Raw genomic sequence first — 21,469 nt, 5'->3', positions numbered from 1 at the left:
ATCTTCGAAACCCTCATAACTTGAGTCATTACTGTCAATTTCTTTATCCCCTAGTATAGACTTAGGAGGCCTATGCTTCTCCCTGGCTTCAGCTTTCTTTTGCTTTCTTGGTGAACCTTTTCCACTGTCACTGCTGTATAAATTGTCTCCTAGAATCTTCGGAGGCTTGTACAACTCATCTTCAGTACTCTCATATGAGTCATGAGAGTCAGAATCTTCTTCCTGGATGGGACATTCTCTTACACATCTTCCAGATCTTGTGACTCTGCATGCACTGGTATTTCCTTTCTTGTTATTACTTTCTGGGTTCTTGGCTGGTTGAGAGGATGTTTTGGAATGATGTGGGGCTGTCTTCCCCTGAATGTTGGTTTTGGTTTATTGAGGGTGGAGTTTTGTTGACTGCAAGGGAGTCTTTATGGGCTGAGAGGTGGTCTTTGAGGCTTGATGTGTTGGTTTGGTGGGCTGAGAGTAAGACTTATTGGGCTTATTGGGCTGTGAGGCTGGCTTAGTGGGCTGAGAATTGGGCTTACTGGGCTGAGATTTGGGCTTACTGGACTGTGAGGCTGCTTTAGTGGGCTGAGAGGTTGGTTTCTTGGGCTGAAGGTGCTTCACTGTGGGAGTCTTCACAGGTTGGGAGTGGTGCATCTTGGCCTGGGAACTGAACTTCTTCTTACTACTTCCTGCTTCCAGAAGAGCTACACCTTCCCTTATGTTGTCCACTACACAGGGCTGTGAGATGCAGTCCTCAAAGTATAGGTTGATCAAATATTGGTTCCTCCTACAATCCTTGCACATTGCAATCAAGTCAGCATCTGTCACCAACTTCTTCAACCCAGATGCAATCAAAACTCCAGGAACTTTCCACCAATAGTTTCCAGCCTCAATGTATCCCAACTCCTTATAGTAACCCCTTACAAAAAACACATCAAGTGTGTCTCCCTCAACACCCATCAATACCTCTGTATTATCAGGTTCATAAACCATGTCTCCATCCTCACCCGTCTTAAACAACCCACCATGGTAAAAAACAAACGTCATGGGAGGACCCTCCATCTACAATGACAAACACAAAAACATCATAAACAAACATGACCAGCAACAACTACTTTGTATGTATCACCACCTAGTACACCCAGTTGGTACCAATCAACCATTAACCCAAAAAAAAACATGCAACAGAACCATCACTAAATTTAAACATCCCTGACTACCATCACAGAGCCATACAAAGTAACACAATCTCATACATGAAAATGCTAAAACAACACTAATACACCCTTCGTCATCCCAAACCCTACCTTAAATCAGACGAACATTAACACCACCACAGTAACAATACACCACATCACAAAATAAGTCAGAAATCATATTATGAGTTCAATCCTTACCTCTCAACGTCTCAATGCCTTCTTTTACTAGCAATGCTGCTCCAGTATAACATCAACTCTACATTCAACGGCCAAAGCCTTTCCATTGTAATCGTCCAGCAGCACTAACGATCCTTGTCGGGGTGGTGCAGAGCTTCGATCAAACGCTTAGGGCATACCTTGTGGGAGACGACACGTTTTGGAGCAAAAGACAGAGCGATGGTTGATATGAGACAGGGTAAGGCATCGCAACGTTTGAATCCCTCTTCAGAAGACAAAACGGCGACGTTTCAATGCTAGTAGCACATTCAACCAAAACGACATCGTTCTGCTTCTCTGCCACCTTGGCAGTTAACGGGTCATGTAAGCGATCGTTTGCCATCTCAGCTACGGAGATGACGGAAGGACGAACGTGATCAACTGAGATATCTTTCGAGGACATTTTTGATTAATTTTGACTTTTAGAGACGAAAATAGAAATTGAAAACACTTTCAAAAACGAAATTGACTATTAACTCCTACTTTCATGGCAAGGTTGTTGAGGTTATATTTTTTTTCCACTATTGAATAAATGTGGACCACATCTGTTTTGTCCTTCTTCAAACAAACTTCTCTAACCTTATCAGGCAGCTCTTGCCACTCATCAGAAAAAGGTGTGGACGTAATGTTTAGTAATATAAGCTATTGTATCTGAACACCTGTTATTTATCTACATTATCCCTAGTTTGGAATATCATTCAAAGTGTGATTAGTGATTACATTATTATCCTGTATGTGCTTAATGATCCTGATTGCATCCATTATTCGTTCCTGGTGGGGGCCAAAATAATTCAGTTATTAATAATTTTATTAAACTATTTTATACTAACACTACATTAAAATTAATTTCTAGTTTGATATGTTAAAAATAATATTTTGTTTTGTTGCTATGGAAAAAAAGAAAAAAATTTTTAAAAAAATTATCAACTATATAATAAAGGCCCATTTTTTCTTCAATTTTTAAATCTGTTATAGCAAAAAAAATTACTGTCTTCTTCTATTCTTTATAACATTGCAACTTTAGTAGTCGTTTGCATGGATTCATAAATCTTTTCCTGTTTTCTTCTACAAACTGTTGTTGCATTATTATTTTGATTATTGACAATGAACGAAAACTTTTTCTTTTTTTATAATGCTTAGCATTTTTTCTATTAGACTTGATCTGATGTTAAAAGATATACCTTAATTGTAGCTGATATCTCTAAAATATTTATTCATTAATATGAATGAACAAGTTAATTAAAAAAATTAAAATATTTTTAGAATATTTTTAAATTAAAAATTTGATAGTTCCAGTAAAAAGATAGATGGAAGCAAAAACGGCATGGCCTTAACACTTGATGCTAATAGAAGAATGTGACTTTTTATTTTTTAAAAGGCTAAGTGCTTATCAAATTACTCAAATGATTAGATATCTATAATTTATTGTACATATTAATATTAGGAAAATTTTTTTTTTGGGTTAAAATTAATTAATTTTTTAAAATTATATTATTTTAATTTTTAGATACTAAATTATAAATTTTAATTCTATTTTTTAAATTATAAATACTAAATATTAAAAAAATTAAAATGAACTAGTATTGACTAATTAAAAATTATTTTTTTATACCTTTTCTATTTTAATGAATAATAAAAAATACAAAATTTAATTTTAAAAAATTAATAAAAGAAAAAGTCGATAATATATAAATTGTTAGAATAATATTTTTCACTTTTTTAATTTTAATATGAGGCTAGCTTTGGTGTATTCCATGGTTATTGGGGTCTGGCGTGCATTACATGGGTGTGGGGGCTGCGTAGGTGAAATCGGACGGTCCGATTTAGGGGGCATGTAATCGGACGGTCCGATTACTGGCGTGGAGGGTAAACAAATCGGACCGTCCGATTTGCGTACCACTGCCACGCGTCGCGCATGCACCAACCAGCCAGTGGACCCCTTCTTACATTCGAGTAAAACCCCAGCCTTCCATCCAGTGCCCCACTTCGTTCCTCCCTCACTCTCAGACCCTTCTATCTCTTTCAAAACCCATTTTCTTTCTTCCATTGAAGCTTCAGCAGTAGCAAAAAAATTGAAGGAGGAGGGACCAAGTTAAACAATGTCAAGGAGACGAAGAACAAAAGATATTAATCGTCCAGAATTACATATTGTTAATTATCTTGATCATTCTAATTATGTAAGTTTATTTTACTATTAATTTTTTTAATTTAAATAATAATAATTAGGTTATATGTTATTTGAATATTTAGTTAATGTATGCTGTTAGTTAGTTCAAGTGTTAGAGCTGTGTAAGTATAATTAGTGAACTAAGTAACATAAATTTATTTTTCCCTGATCGAGGTATTATTATTATTATTATTATTATTATTATTATTATTATTATTATTATTATTAATTTTTTCTAGTGACCGTTAGTTTAGGTTTAGTTTACTAATTTAAACTAGTTTAGATAGTTAATTACTTTAGGAATAATGTGGTTAGTTAGTAGAATAGATTATGTATGGTTGTTAATTTAATTTTTATATGTGCCCGTACAGTGATAATAATAATAATAATAATAATAATAATAATAATAATAATAATAATAATATATAACAAAAATGAGGAATCAGTTATATAAATATAAATTAGGTATTATTAATAGTTATTAATATAAACCAAATAGGATTTAGTTTAGATATTAGAATTAGAATATATATTTTTATATTGCTGTCGAGTAATAATAATAATTGGATTTAATTTTAAATTTATTTGAGTTTAACATTTTATTTAGAGAAAAACCTAAATCAACTCCTGACAATTACTTCGAAAGACAACGAGGCACCTGACAAAAAAAATTCCAACCCGGTCCCTGACAAAAAAAAATCCAATCTGGCCCCTGACAATTACTTCGAAAGAACAACGAGGCCCCTGTACCAAAAAAAAAAAATCAATGTTATTTTTTTTGGCACAGGGACTAATCAGTCCCAAAAAAAATTATCAGGAGCCGGATTGGGTGTTTTTTTTCTTGGGGGCCTCGTTATCCTTTCGAGATAATTGTCAGGGGCCGGATGGGGTATTCACTCTTCTATTTATATTAAACGAATGAAATTGTTATTAAGAAATAAATAGGATCTAGATATTAGAAAATATAGTTTTCATGGAAATAATAGTAATAAATAGATGTTTATTTTAGTTTCATTTAAGGTTTATTAATTATGTTATGTTGCTTATGTGATAATGAGAATGGTAGAATGTTAACTTATCAACTACCATTTTTATTGATCACATGTTCGTCATGCTAACTAATCAATCTTTCATATTAATCTATCATACATTGTATCAAAACTACATACCTGCATTCATATACTCAGGAAATTCCGATGTATGCATGGCCTCCAAATCCAGCGAGCGCATGAAACTAGGCTCCACAAACGGATGCTGGTTTGCTAGTGCATTTGCCATATTCGCCACATCTGCCTGCATATTGTCGTCGACCTGATCTCCATCTCCATCCGGATCAAGGCATTCATAATTACTTTCGAACTCCTCCTCAGTATCACTATTATAATTTTTCAGCTCAATATTCCGGTCTGCTTCCGACTGCTCAAATTTAATATACAGCTCGATGAATGATATCTGTGACCGAGTTTTCATGTACACTGAAAACATATCTTGCATGCTCGCTTCATCAGTTACATATTTGGTTTGAAACTGAACGAACCCACCAAATATAGATACTGGGTTCCTGTACAAAATGCACGATATTCTCCTACATATTTGAGAATCCATCTTCTCACAAATTACTCCTTTCAATTCTTCAAACGACAACGTAAATGGAATAACAATATCCAATGGATTTTCACACACAAATTTTACACCTTTAGCTGTTTGTAATAAAATCTGCCCATGATAATAAATCTTTAACAATACTCTATCATCCATTATGATATACTCACAGGAAACACTCTCAAACTTGAAAAAATAGGATCTTCAAACAATGAACATGAAAGCTGGTGCCGAAACAATGAAGAAGAAGAAGAAAGAACTAAAGGGGTTTCAGAAGAGAGATTTCAGAGACTAACAACAAATGGAGACTTCGGGTAATGTTGAGGTATATATAAAACCATAAATCAGACGGTCCGACCGCATTTCAACAGTTAACTTTTATTACGCTATGAAATCGGACCGTCCGATTTTGATCACATTCAAATTCAAAATTTTTAGCATGCAGCAAATCGGACCATCCGATTTAAGTGAACTAATCCAAAAATTTCTCGGCCTCATGTAATCGGACGGTCCGATTACTATGCTCGATTTTTTCCCTCACCCACAAATCGGACCGTCCGATTTATGCACCCCTCTCTCCAACAAAGAAATCGGACGATCTGATTTCTAGCCCCTATTCAGCTAACTAACGCCGTCACATTATTGTATTATCTCCTCAAACCATCATAACGTTGAGTTACACACGTTACTTTATCATATGTAAATTAATTAGCCAATATTTTTCTGCAATCAAATAATTTTAAATTCAAATTTTTAAAATTTTGTTAGAACAACCACTTTTTCAACTAATGAATAAGGATTAAGAGGAAAAAAATAATTTAATCAAAATGCGAAAATCTTTCAACGCACATAGGCTGTGTTTGGTAAAGTTTTTTAAAGAGATACTTGTGCTTTTTAAAAGCATAAGTACTTCATTTTGCGTTTCATAAATTAAAAAGTCCAAATGTTTGTGCTTGCGGTTTTTAAAAGTTAGGAGTGCTTTTGAAAGCACTAAAAATGAGCTTTTCAAAGTTGGCTTGTACTTATCAAAATTAAAAAATCTAATATAATAAATATTCAAAATTACCATTATTAATTATTAACACCAGATTTCATTTATTTTTCCACACATATTTTCGCCATTATATTGCCATTGAAATACTCATATATTTCTAATTTCTCAACCTAGCCTTGATAAATTCTAACACAATCTTCATATATTTTTATTTTTCAACCTAATCTTCACAATTTCAATACAAATACATCTCTATCACGTATTAGGTATGAACTTCTATCTATTTATATTATTTTTTGTGCGTTGTTTTTGTATTTTTTAGTAGATGTTTGTTTTTCTCCGTTCTTTAAAACGTGAAGAAGGAGACCTGATTTATGAAAACCAATCATAAAATTTTCGTATACCAACTTCATGAACATTAGTCAAAATTATAATAACAACATATATATACATATGTAAATATAGATATATAATTTTACTTGAGATATGTGTGCTATTTTCTGTAATTTGTAAAAGTGAGTCAATATATATAGATAGATAATGGACGTATCAGTACTAATATTGGATTACATACAAGTTTTATTATTGACTAATGATAACTCTATTTATATTAATATAGAGAGTAAGTTAAATAAATATTTAAATTATTAGTCTCTAAAATTAAAAAAAAAATTATTTTTCGTTATAAATATGTTTATTATAATTTTTTTAATTTTTAAAAACTGTTTTACCAAATACAATTACAATGCTTGTACTTATTAAAAACTATTTTTAACATAATTTTACCAAACTTAAGTGCTACCGTTTTTAAAAAGCTGAAACTATTTTAGAAAAATAAAAATTTTACCAAAAAACTACTTTAGAAAAATAAAAATTTTACGAAACCAATTCACAGTGAGTGCTTTCTTCAAGTAATTTCAGCTGCCACCACCTCCCTCGTCCACACCCACATTGTTCTCCTCGCCATTGTATTCCACTTTCTAACATCACTCCACCAGCATATACCTTTTTATCTTTATTATTATTATTATTATTTTTTTTTTGGGGTCATAAATCATAGTTATGGGTTACAATACAGAAAGTCAGAAGTAGATAAATAGATGTGAATAATTGAATCAAACTCAAATGTCAAATCTATGTACTTGGAAGTTGGAACCTCCAGTATCTTCTTCATCTACACTTTATTCCATTCCAGTATCTTAAGGAGTTTGAAAGCGTAAAATTTTACTGGCAAACTAGCAATTAGAAAAATAATTAGATATGAAGAGGAAGAAGCACCAAATAACTATCTGTTCAAGAAATTTTAGGAAGTCATCAACAAAAAAGAGTAAAAATTGGAAATTTTGAAACCGTTGAAAAGTGAGAAATTTTAGGACTAAATTCATTTGGGTTCAGTGTTTGTTTCCTATTAAATAGTATGTTTAAAATATATATATATATATATATATATATATATATTATACATTTATATTTCTTTTAAATAATAAATAATAGGTCATTAAAAATTTACATTTGGGTTCGAGTCACATATCTTTCCAAATTAGTCAAGAAGCAATAGTTCAAATGACATAATCTCCTCATACTCAATTAAGAGGTTGCGAGTTCGAGTTTTCATATCTTCGATAAAAAAAAAAAAATAATAGGTCATTAAGATTAGGTAGGTTATTATTTCAACAAATGTTTTTAGGTATAAAAAATAAGTTATAAATATTCATGCATGAGTCTATCTTTTTACTCACTTCTAATACTATTCCTTTTTTTGTAGTCTATCTTTTCATTCACTTCTAAGTTCTAACATTACTCTTTTTTTGTAAATCTCTTATTCTTGCTTCTAACATGGAAGGATTGAAGCCATATGGTATTCTTATTTTTAAAAAAATTCTCATATTTTTTATCTGTTAAGATAATATTTTTTTATTGATTACTTGAACTATTATTTCATATAAATGACGTATCTTGTCAATTATATTTTATTTAAAATAATTAATTTATATGAAGTAGTAGTTTAAGTAATCAATAAAAAAAAAAAATTATCTTAACGTATAAAAAATATGAGAATTTTTTTTCAAAAACAAGAATACCATATAACTTCAATCTTTTTATGTTAGAAGCAAAAATAAGAGATTTACAAAGAAATAGTATTAGAAATAAGTGAAAAGATAGACTCATGTATCAATATTTATAATTTAGTTTTGAATTTTGATAAATCACAAGAAGTGCAGGACAAAGCCAATAGTAACCAAAGTCCCTATACATGTTAATGAAGGAGAGCTTTGTTAACGTGTAAGACTACATTAAGAAGCTAGCTTGGCTTCCTCCTGTATCAAGCAGTGTTCCTTTCTGCAGAAAATTATGAAAAAAAAAAAAAGAAATTACTCATTTGCATAGTGCTAAGTTTGGTGCAGTTGATATTAATAGCAATAAGGCTGTGTTTGGGTACTATTTTAAAAAATAAAATTTATGTACTTTTTGTACTTACAACTTTGGATATCTCATCTAATTTCTGTATTGCAGCATAAGAATGCTGAGAAGTGCGGTAGTAATCAATAAGAGTCCCGATAGCTTCAGTAGTAGTGATCTTATCCAAAGGATCATCACTTCCCTCAAACTGAGATAACAAAGTTAAAACGTTTTAGTTAAGGAACATATAGTTATATAAATTCATAATTGTCATAAATATGGACGGATCAGAACCACAATCTTAAAAAGAATGAAACTAAAATATTGCAATAGTCAAGATTATGACATGCATAAAGATGAGTAGAATAATAGTACCCTGAGTTTCATGGACCCCTTAAGAGTTGATTTGACTTTTTCAAAGTCAGAGTTGATGCATCTAAGGAAATGATCTGATGGATTCTTCAAAGCAGGGCATGAAAAACCAGCTTGTGCAAAGAACTGTTAAAAACCATGCAGCATAATAATGCTCACAATCAATCACATACAAATGAATAATTTTAAGAATTTAGAAATAGTATTATTATTGGTAGATTGGTATCTCGTATGCCTCAGAAGCTTGGCCAAAGTAAACAGTTTTTCCACCAGAGAGCAAGTACAATTGATCAAAGAGTTCAAACACTTCACTACTTGGTTGATGAATGGAAGCTATCACTGTTCTTCCCTCTCTTGCCAATGCACGCAGTGCTGAGTCACAAACAAAGCTGAAGCACTGCAACAACAACAACAAACGTAAAATTTTAATTGGGGTAAGAAAAATTAAACAAACTTAGAAGAGAAAATCAAAACAGAGAACACATATCTAGGATGAGAAAATTGTAGAATTTAATATAGTAAATTAGGCTTCAAATGTTCTTGGCAGATGGACAAATGAAGATCATAAGCAACAAGAATAAAAGCTAACCTGCCATGTCACTATATATAGCATGATTTTCACCGAACTTATAATCTCACCTTGTTTGAGAGATCATCTTTGAAGAGATTTTCTTTTCACCGAATTTATAGTGATGTGCACTTTGAAAACTTTATGGGATGCTTATTCAATTGCTTATTATCAAAGATCGCTTTTCCAAAGAACACAAGCTGAAGTTGCAGACGTGGAGAAAGAAGGGCATGAAGGGAATAATGATGTGGATGGCAGGTAACTAATGTGGTAATATTAATCTAGGAAACTGTTCATCAATGGTGTTGGTAACCTGATCGTACAGTAGTTTTTTTTGTTATTTTGTAGAAAATTCAACTTATTTTTCTATTAGTCATAAATACATATATATACAACTTTTAATATGAAATTATATCAAATATTTTCTATCTTAAAAAGCATTATTTACGATCCTAATAAATTAGAATGCATAATTTTCTATCCTAGTAAAGATATATATGAGAGTACTCTTGGAATACCGTATTTGTATTTAAATTATAAAAATATTATTAATATAATATTTCTATGTATATCTAAATTATCTATTAATATTATTAATAATATTTTTATGTATATCTAAATTATCTATTAATATATTTCTTTTTTTTTATTCTCGTGTCAAGTTTGCATTTCATGTGTATTTTGGTTCACATGTGTTTGTTTTGTGGTTTTTTATAGTAGTTGTTCATACATCTTAACAATCTTATATCATGATATATTTGGAATGTTCATGTTGTTTGTGCGGTGTGTTAAGTTGATCATGATGGTTGTGTTATATATTAGTTGTATTGTATGACTTGTATCATGTATGTTTTGACTCCTGATTAGCGAGTAGATTTTCTATTAAAAAAATTTATATTAATCGAAAAATCACTAAGTTCTTAGGGTTAAAATCCTTTTTGGCTTGAAATATTATTAATAATATTAATGGACAATTTAGATATCCATAGAAATATTATATTAATAATATTTCTATAATTTAAGTATAAATACGGTACTCCAAGAGTACTCTCATGTATATTTTTATTAGAATAGAAAATTGTGCATTCTAATTTGTTAGGATCGTAAATTATGTTTTTTAAGATAGAAAATATTTGATATAGTTTCATATCAAAAGTTATATATATATATATATCTTCATGACTAATAGAAAAACAGGTTGAATTTTCTACATGGTATCAAAGCATACTCTAATACCAACAAACATAACCTAGGCTGCATAACCATGGCAGCAGAATCAGAAAAGAACTCTGCAAATGTACCAGAGACTTCAGAAAAAGTAACTAAGAAAACTTACTCGCCATATGACCTCAATGCGAGTGACAACCCAAGAAATGTAATCACGCAATTGCAGCTGCGTGGAGAAAATTACGAGGAATGAGTTAGAGCTGTCAAAATATCACTTCGGGTTCGGAGAAAATGGGATTCATCGATGGAACACTCACGGAACCAGAACAAGGTGCATCTGATCTTGAGGATTGGTGGGCAGTCCAATCCATGATTGTATTATGGATCTTGAACACAATCGAACCAAGCCTACTGTCGACCGGTGCGTATGTAGAGAACGCACGGATATTAAAGAGCGGTTTTCTGATGTTAACAGACCATGAATACAAAAATATTTGACGAGATGTAAGCAGGAAGGAATGGCCATAACGGCGTATTATGTGAAATTGAAAGGACTGTGGGATGAATTAGCACAGTATGAGCAAATTTCCAAATGCACGTGTGGTGGATGTAAGTGTGGAATTGGATCTCAATTTAAGAAGCGAAGGGAAGAAGAAAGGGTCCACCAATTTTTGATGGGCCTAGATGATGCGAGTTACCGAACAGTACTGTCAAATATTCTAGCGACCGATCTTTTGCCATCGCTTAATCGTGTGTACGCAATGCTAGTCCAAAAGGAGAGAGTGAAGACGATGGCTAAGGCATCAGAAGAGAGAGGGTTGGTTGTAAGACTCGCAATGTAGGCAGGGAATAGGATGAAAGGACGAGGAGATCATAGCCAAAAATCAACAATATGCTCTCACTGTGGCAAAAGTGGGCATGATGTTAAAGGATGCTGTCAGATTGTAGGATATCTAGAATGGTGGGGCGATCGACCAAGGAATGAAGGAAGAGACGATAGCAAAGGCTACGGAGCGTACTCGAGGAATTCCAGCGCGTGCATATGTGGCACACACTGATGGAAGTGGTAGGCATGCTACCAACATGGAAGACTCATGTGAGATGTCAGGATTGAGCAATGAACAATGGCTAGTATTGGTAAATATGATAAACAAGCAAAAACCAAATGACTCCGAGAAAATGACTGGTAAGAGAATTTTTCATTTATGGATCATTGATAGTGGAGCTTCCAACCACATGACTAGAACCCAGAAAAATTTATATGAAAAGAAAACTATACGCGGGTGTCCAGTAGGTTTACCGGATGGAGAGCAGGTGATAGCGTGCAAGCAAGGAACAATGATACTTGAAGGAGGACTTGAATTGAAAAATGTTCTCTATGTACCTCAATTAAAATGCAACTTACTCTCAGTTTCTCAATTAACAGATGAAAAATACTGTCTAGTACAATTCACTGATAAATTTTATGTCATACAGGACCGCACTTCGAGGATGCTGATTGGAGCGGGTGAGCGGAAGGATGGGCTCTATTGGTATCGTGGGGCACACAAGATTCAAGCTTGTCATACCAGAACAGAGAATCAACTAGCACTTTGGCATAAGAGACTAGGGCACCTATCATTTCAAATTGTGCAAATGCTCCGTAATGTAAGTGGAAAATATACCGCCAATGAGATTTGTGAAATTTGTGAAAAATCTAAGCAAACAAGAGATAAGTTTTCTTTGAGTGACTATCAAGTTTCCAATATTTTTTATTTAATCCATTGTGACTTGTGGGGACCCTATAGAACTCCCTCCTCATGTGGTGCTTCGTATTTCTTAACTATTGTGGATGATTGTTCATGAGCAGTTTGGATATATTTGTTGAAAGAAAAGACTGAGATATCAATCACATTGAAAAATTTTTTCATTTTGGTTGAACGCCAATATAACAAATATGTTAAAATGGTGCAATCTGATAATGAAACGGAATTCATGTGTTTAAAACAATACTTCCTACAATAAGGCATTGTTCACCAATCGTCATGTGTTAATACACCGCAACAAAATGGACGAGTGGAGCGCAAACATCGACATATTCTCAATGTTGCTAGATCATTACGTTTTCAAGGCAATCTTCCTATCCAGTTTCGGGGAGAATGTGTCTTAACTGCTGGCTATTTAATTAATCATATGCCATCCTCAGTACTGAAGGGCAAGACTCCGTATGAGGTTTTTCATGGAACAATTCCAAGTTATGAGCACTTGCGGGTTTTTGGCTCTTTGTGTTATGCTCAAAATCAGAATAGGCAATGGGACAAATTTGTCAGCCATAGTATTGTGTGTTTGTCGGGTATCCTTTTGGGCAAAAACGATGGAAACTATTTGACTTGGAAAAAGAAGTTTTCTTTGTATTCGTGACGTTCATTTTGTTGAAGATGTGTTTTCCTTTAAAGCGGATCAGGTTTTGGAACCAAAGATTGAAGATATTGGACCTCCTATGACAGAAATAATTGTTGAAGAAGATACAAACAACGAGACCAGTACTCCACACTTGAATGACTGTGCTGGGGAGTGGGGACTCCCTTATTGAAGAACCTATTGACCAACAAGGAGGACATGAGTTCAATGAAGAGATTGAAGAGTACATCATTGACGATGCATCGGAACCAAGTGTAGTAGAAACAACGTCGATTTCTGATCTACCACTAGTCACGATGGACGTTCCACTTGGTCAGGATCACTGCATGAAGACACCCTTAGTCAGGTTGCGCGATTTTTTCTCTACTGCTACGATACCAATAGGCCCTACCGACCAACCTCTCTCTCCATCAAAATCCTCAAGAATGTCCTATCCTATATAAATTTTGTGAATTATAATTCCTTTTCCAAACAACACCACAGTTTTCTTGCCTCTCTCCAGACAGAACAAGAGCCTTTATTTTTCTCTCAAGCAGTTAGAGATGAGCGTTGGCGCGAAGCGATGTCCCAAGAAATTCATACACTTCAACTCAATGACACTTGGAAGTTCACAACCCTTCCTCCAAGAAAGAAAGCACATGGGTGTAAGTGGGTTTATAAAATTAAATACAACTCTGACGGGACAATAGAGAGGTTCAAATCAAGACTGGTAGTTTTGGAAAAAAATCAAGTGAAAGGCTTGGATTACAATGAAACGTTTTCTCCAGTGGTAAAGATGGTAACAATTCGCATAACACTCGCAGTGTCAGCAGCCCAGGATTGGAAACTCCACCAAATGGATGTCCACAATGCATTTCTTCATGGAGAACTTGATAAGGACGTTTACATGAAGCTTCCCCTGGTTTTCAAGTGTCTCAACAAGGACTGGTTTGTAAACTTTAGAAATCTCTCTACGGACTTCGACAAGCTCCACGATGTTGGTTTGCAAAACTTTCATCTGCTCTCCTTCGATATGGTTTCAAGCAATCCCCAAAGGACCATTCCTTGTTTAGCCTTTATCACAATAGCGTGCAATTGGTAGTTTTGATATATGTTGATGACCTTGTAATAGCAGAAAATGATGGTGCTGCAATTTAACGTTTCAAAGAGTATTTACACACATGTTTTCACATGAAAGATTTAGGCCGACTGAAATACTTCTTGGGAGTTGAGATTGCCAGATCTCCGACTGGAATCTTTCTGTGCCAAAAAAAAAAATATGCTTTGGACATAATCACCAAAACAGGACTTCTACGTGCTAAGCCTGTAGCAACATCGTGCGAAGAGAATCATCGACTGGGGTTAGCAACATGTTCTCTTTTATCTGATCCTAGCATATATCGTCGATTTGTTGGAAGACTGATTTACTTGTGTTTTACTCGGCCTGATCTGGCCTACAGTGTTCATATGTTATCCCAGTTCATGCAAAATCTACGCATCCAACACTGGCAAGCTGCTTTGCGTGTTGTAGGCTATTTAAAGGACAAGGAATTCTTCTCCCATGAGAGAATAATTTGCGGTTCTATGGATGGTGTGATTCCGATTGGGCTAGTTGTCCACTCACTTGCAAGTCAGCTGGTTCATCCAGCTTGGTAACTCACCAATATCTTGGAAGACTCAGAAACAACAAACAGTGTCTGTCTCCTCTGCCGAGACTGAATATCGTTCAAAGGCTCAGACAATAAAAGAATTGAAGTGGATTAAAGATATACTCTACTCTCTATACGTGCCTCATTATATGTGCCAATTCGTCTCTATTGCGACAGTCAAGCAGCTCTTCATATTACTAAAAATCTAGTTTTTTATGAACACACAAATTAATTAAACTAGTTTATTAAATATATAGATTAATTAAATATTAATATTTCATTAGTTAAATAGTATGTTTAAAAAAATATATATTATACATTTATATTTTTTTAAATAATAAATAACAGCTCATTAAGATTAGGTAGATCATTGTTTCAAAAAAATGTTTTTAGGTATAAAAAGTAAGCTATAAATATTGATGCATGAGTCTATCTTTTCACTCACTTCTAACCCTACTTTTTTTTTGTAGTCTATCTTTTCACTCACTTTTAATACTACTCCTTCCTCATAAATCTCTTATTCTTACTTCTAACATGGAAGGATTGAAGCCATATAGTATTTTTATTTTTGAAAACAATTCTCATATTTTTTATATGTTAAGATAATGTTTTTTCTATTGATTACTTAAACTATTAGTTCATATAAATGATGTATCTTGTCAATTATATTTTATTTAAAATAATTAATTTATATGAAATAGTAATTCAAGTAATCAATAGAAAAAACATTATATTAATGTATAAAAAATATGAGAATTTTTTTTAAAAATAAGAATACCATATGGTTTCAATCCTTTTATGTTAGAAGCAAGAATAAGAGATTTACAAAGAAGGATTAGTGTTAGAAGTGAGTGAAAAAATAGACTATGAAAAAGGAGTAGTGTTAGAAGTGAGTGAAAAGATAAACTCATGCATCAATATTTATAGTTTTGATTTTGATACCTAGAAACATTTGTTGAAACAATGACCTACCTAATCTTAATGACCTGTTATTTATTATTTTAAAGAAATATAAATGTATAATATATATTTCCAAGTTTAGTGGTCTGTGACTCTGATAAATCACAAGAAGTGCAGGACAAAGCCAATAGTAACCAAAGTCCCTAGACATGTTAACGAAGGAGAGCTTTGTTGACGTGTAAGACTTCATTAAGAAGCTCGGTTGGCTTCCTCCTGTATCAAGCAGTGTTCCTTTCTGCAGAAAATTATGAAGAAAAAAAAAGAGATTACTCATTTGCATAGTGCTAAGTTTGGTGCAGTTGATAACAATAGCAATAAGGCTGTGTTTGGGTCCTATTTTAAAAAACAAAATTTACGTACTTTCTGTACTTACAACTTTGGATATCTCATCCACTTTCTGTATTGCAGCATAAGAATGCTGAGAAATGCGGTAGTAATCAATAAGAGTCCCAATAGCTTCAGCAGTAGTGATCTTATCCAAGGGATCATCACTTTCCTCAAACTGATATAACAAAATTAAAACATTTTAGTTAAGGAACATATAGTTATATAAACTCATAATGGTCATAAATATGGACTGATCAGAACCACAATCTTAAAAAGAATGAAACTAAAATGTTGCAATAGTCAAGATTATGACATGCATAAAGATGAGTAGAATAATAGTACCCTGAGTTTCATGGACCCCTTAAGAGTTGATTTAACTTTGTCAAAGTCAGAGTTGATGCATCTAAGGAAATGATCTGATGGATTCCTCAAAGCAGGGAATGGAAAACTAGCTTGTGCAAAGAACTGTTGAAACCATGCAGCATAATAATGCTCACAATCAATCACATACAAATGAATAATTTTAAGAATTTAGAAATAGTATTATTATTGGTAGATTGGTACCTCGTATGCCTCAGAAGCTTGGCCAAAGTAAACAGTTTTGCCACCAGAGAGCAAGTACAATTGATCAAAGAGTTCAAACACTTCACTGCAACAACAACAACAAACGTAAAATTTTAATTGGGGTAAGAAAAATTAAACAAACTTAGAAGAGAAAATCAAAATAGAAAACACATATCTAGGATGAGAAAATTGTAGAATTTAATATAGTAAATTAGGCTTCAAATGTTCTTGGCAGATGGACAAATGAAGATCATAAGCAACAAGAATAGAAGCTAACCTGCCATGTCACTATATCTATCTATATATTCCTTGAAGGTTGATAAATTACCTTAAGTCTAAAACTACCGTTGAACCATATAGCATAATCTTCTAAACTTTTGTGATTTCAGATCCAGTCTGGTTGTCCTCAATAAATATTGCTAAGCTGATCAAGCAATCAACCTAAGAATCTTGATTTCTTAATCACTTTTAAATAAATAAATAATAATACTAATGATGGTGAAAGTAATCAGGGGTAGGTTAGCGAAATATGATCTGTGTTTTGATGGTGTCTTTAGGCCAATCAAGACAAGGAGCAACCCCAGATAATCATAGTTGTAAGAGACCTCAAGAAGCTGAAACTTGTTCAGTGTCCATGGTGAATACCTATACCAGAAATCAGTGAGGAAGCTTCTTCTAACTACTGCCTTTTGGCTGCTGAATGTGTCAAAAGAGAACTTCTCATGGTACATTCCAAATTCATTTTCTCCAACTCCACCAAATGGTAGAGAATCCGCTGCATACTGCACATTATTCTAAATCAATGTTCATATATAACATTTTTGAAGCATGTGAAATTAAGGATCAAGAGTAGATAGAAAAATACTTATAGAATTGCATCATTGAAAGTTAAACTGCCAGAAGATGTTTCAGACATCATTCTATTCTGCAGTGTCTTATCTTTGGGAAAGACAGAGTGCAAGAGGCTTAGGCCTAGAGCTTATGAATTTAATACTGTCTTCAAATTTGTCCACCTGAAAATTATTGAAGGCAACATTAAGAAAAATGCCAATTCTATATATAGCATGATTTTCACCGAATTTATAATCTGACCTTGTTTGAGAGATCATCTTTGAAGAGATTTTCTTTTCACCGAATTTATAGTAATGTGCACTTTGAAAACTTTTATGGGATGCTTATTCAATTGCTTATTATCAAAGATCGCTTTTCCAAAGAACACAAGCTGAAGTTGCAGACGTGGAGAAAGAAGAAAGGCATGAAGGGAATAATGATGTGGATCGCAGGTAACTAATGTGGTAATATTAATCTAGGAAACTGTTCATCAATGGTGTTGGTAACTTGATCCTAGATAGGGGTGGCAAAACGGGTTGAACCCGTCGGGCCGACCCGCTAAACCTGCAAAAAAGCGAGTTGGGTTAGGATTTGGAAACCGCCAAATTAAAAAAATTCGCCAAATCCGCACTGCCAAATTGGCGGATTTTGGCGGGGCGGGACGAAACGGGCCGGTCCGTCGAGTCGAAGATTTTTATTTTTTTAATTTTTTTATTAAATAAAAAAGTGATTATTATTATAAAATTAATAATTATAAAATTTTTAAACATTTTTTTTGTTTTTGTTTTTATTCTTTTTTTAGTTATTAACTTTATTTATTTTATTTTACAATTTTATATATTTGTCCAAATTATGTGACTTATTTTTTAATCAATATTATCAAAATTGAGGAAACTGTTCATCAATGGTGTTGGTAACTTCATTGTACAGTAGTTTTCTTGTTATTTCTTTTTTTTATTCTCGTGTTAGTTTGCTTTTCATGTGTATTTTGGTTCACATGTGTTTGTGTTGTGGTTTTTTATAGTAGTTATTCATACATTTTAACAATCTTGTATTATGATATATTTAGAGTATTTATGTTGTTTGTGCGGTGTGTTAAATTGATAATAATGGTTATGTTATATATTAACTGTATTGTATGACTTGTATCATATATGTTTTGACTCTCTATTAGGATTAGTAAGTGGATTTTTTATTAAGAAAATTCATATTAATGGAATTCGTGTATGTGTATCTTTTATCAGGATTTTTTTATTTAAAAGGAATATAAAAAAATAATTTTTTACTTTAACAATTTAATTATGAATACTAATCTAATTGTAATTTGCTTATGTTTGTAATTGAATGATTAATTTACAGTTTTTTTTTCAAATCATTATTTCACAAAATAAAAAAATTTTATTATTTGAAAATATTTTTGGTGATTAATATCTACCTACAACAACTTTTTTCGGACTTTTTTTTGTATTAAGTTTTCTAAACTATTTATTTATTTGGAACGTGGTCCATCTCTATTTCAATAAAGCCAATAAGATACGTGAAATAATTTTCATGTTATAAAGGAACCAATTTAATAAATACTTTTGGAGTTGAAAATAACGTTTTCTGTTTTTCATGTCAAAGAGTACTTAATACTTTTTATTCTTATATTCAGAGTCTTTATTTTTATCTATTTTTTTCCCTTCTTCATCTTAACACCACCACAACTTATCTCCAATGTAGTTATTATTATAGATATTAAATTTAAATGTTAAATTTAAATTTTAAATCTTTTATAAGTGAAAATTAAAAAATAATTTTAACAAAAAATAATTAATTTAAAATATTATATATACTAAAATTAGTTATAATATTTTTGTGTATAAATGTATATGATTTTATTTATTTTTAATATATATTTTTTATAAATAATTAATTTAATAGTTGTTACGTGGGTAACCTGAGGTAAGTGGATTGGGCTAGAAGGATTGGCCCAAGTGTTAATGGAAGGTGGTCTCCGACTTGGTTTACGTCTGGGAGCCGCCGTCCGAGTTGTGTGTGCGAAAGAAGGGGGGTGGTACCTGCAAAGACGCTCCGATGCCTAAGTTAGCAAGGCGGTAAGTAGGCTTAGAGTGTATTAGAACTTAGTGTTACATGAGCATGTCAGTGTATTTATAGTGGTGATCCAATAACCACCGTTGGAGTAGTTCTACTTCTGAAGGTGGATAACCGTCCCTTTATCTTAGGGTTGTTGGGATATTGCTTCTGGAAGTGGGGTGAGAGATTTTAGGGGCAGTTATTTATTTGAATAAGTGTTATCTGCCAGCTCATGCTTAGCCCGACCTCTTTGGGGAGGAGCCTATGTCGAGCCCGACCTCTTTAGACGAGGTCGGGTGGGTGGTGAAGGTCAATCTTTGGATTGGGCCTTTTTGGCTTACTTGGACCTGGACCATAGTGTTGGGCCAGGGTATGAACAGTGCCCCTACTCGAGTCCGATCTCTTTGATTATGAGTTGAATTCGAGTAATAATTGAACTCAGGTTTGTTCAAGTCGGGAACTGACGTGATTTTTAGTTGAGAACTGACGTGATTTCAAATTTCTCAACCGTCGTGTCTAATCAAACGTCGCATCCGTTTGGGGTTTCGTATTTACATGTTGGGGCAGTTACATTGGTAACGACGCATTTCTTTAATGACCGTGTCGTTTTTACCATTATGCCCCTGGCATGTTATAAATACTTTTCTCTCTCTTTTCTTTGTTTTCTTTCGTCTTCGAAGTTTCTTGCCTGCACATCTCATTCTTTCACATTTCAAAAGGAATCCCTTCAGCCTTCCCTCTTTAGGTGTTTCGTCATTGCTGTGACTACCTCTCGTCAAGCCTACAGAGAAAGGTTAGCCTCTTCTTTATCTTCTTCTATTATTGATGTAGTGCTTTTATCTCTGTTTTTGTTGTTCCCTCATTCGTAATGTGAGGTGTTAGTTTATTGGTCGGTCTTGGCGATTCTTTTCCTTATTTTGCTTTTTGGAGAAAGACTGTCTTGTCTCTGGGATCCCCGTTTTTTATTATTTTATTATTTTTCTTTGTAGGTCTTGTCGCTTCTATACCTATTTCCTTTTTGTTTGGAAAAAATGTCTTCCCGCGTTCTTGAGACCCTTTTGAGATGGGTAGACGATTCTGTTCTTGATGAGAAACCCTTAGTAGACACTGACTACCTCACCGAACTTCGTATTCACCATAGGATCTGTAGTTTAGAGGCCGATGAGCCTAAATATGAGTTGGTGGCCCTGGGTCCTGAAGACCGGGTTTGTTGTGGGAGGGCTACTGATTCTGACCCTCACTTCTTTTTTATGTATGATTGTCTTTTTACTCGCCTGGGGTTTCCTTCTCCTTTTCTGATTTTGAGATAGAGGTACTATCGCACTGCCGAGTTGCTCCTACTCAGCTCCACCCCAACTCTTGGGGTTTCATGAAAATTTATCAACTTGTCAGCCGAGAGCTGGACTTCCCGACTTCTTTAAAGGTTTTTTTTAATCTTTTCCATCTGACCAAACTATTTAGCACCTTAAATAATAAGCAACAGTGGGTGTCCTTCCGAGCTATTCAGGGGCGGAAGGTTTTTTCAATATTTGATGAATCATTTCACAATTTTAAAACTTTTTCCTTAGGGTCCAAGCCGTAGAGGGCCATCACCCTTTTGTCCTAGGTGATAACCACGAATCCCGATTTCCTCTTTATTGGTTAGAGGCCTCCCCTGTCGAGAAGTATGGCCTGGAGGATTTGGACGAGGTTGAGGAGGCCATTATGGGGTTCTTCCGAGAGGCTTGGGGGAGGGATCCTCATCTGGATACTAAAAAGTTTCTTTTGGGTTCTCCGAGTTTTGTGCGAACCCAACTAGGTAGTTTTTTCTTTTTCGTAGTTATTTCTGAAAGTATCCGACTTGTTATGTTTTCCGATTTGTAAGCTGATTGCTTTTTTGTTTCTTTCTTTCAAAAATGGTGAAGAGTGGATCCAGCACTGCATATCAGAAGGTCCAAGAGGCCCGGAGGAAGGCTCGGGCCCGAGCTGATGCTGCGAAGGCTGCTGGTGCTCCTCCTCCTCCTCGTG

General features: G+C 33.6%; 1 protein-coding gene and 1 long non-coding RNA gene across 2 annotated transcripts; one reads left to right on the top strand and one right to left on the bottom strand.

Annotated features, from left to right (window-relative positions):
• The first annotated feature begins 11,657 nt into the window (after nt 1-11,657).
• Nucleotides 11,658-13,248, top strand: LOC140180288 (uncharacterized). Its single transcript, XM_072220746.1, has 4 exons — nt 11,658-12,056; nt 12,153-12,318; nt 12,682-13,008; nt 13,094-13,248. Exons 1-4 carry the CDS (start codon nt 11,658-11,660, stop codon nt 13,246-13,248), a joined length of 1,047 nt encoding a protein of 348 aa, XP_072076847.1.
• Nucleotides 13,249-16,028: 2,780 nt separating this feature from the next.
• LOC112754101 (uncharacterized) lies at nt 16,029-17,856 on the bottom strand. Its single transcript, XR_011873695.1, has 5 exons — nt 17,648-17,856; nt 17,421-17,568; nt 16,556-17,337; nt 16,334-16,456; nt 16,029-16,166 (listed from the first exon to the last, which is right to left on the bottom strand). It is a non-coding gene; the product is annotated as an uncharacterized lncRNA (long non-coding RNA).
• Between the last annotated feature and the right edge of the window lie 3,613 nt (nt 17,857-21,469).

The sequence above is a fragment of the Arachis hypogaea genome, chromosome 16, assembly GCF_003086295.3.
Source record: "Arachis hypogaea cultivar Tifrunner chromosome 16, arahy.Tifrunner.gnm2.J5K5, whole genome shotgun sequence".
Taxonomy (NCBI): domain Eukaryota; kingdom Viridiplantae; phylum Streptophyta; class Magnoliopsida; order Fabales; family Fabaceae; genus Arachis; species Arachis hypogaea.
This window is presented reverse-complemented; position numbering and strand designations above follow the sequence as displayed.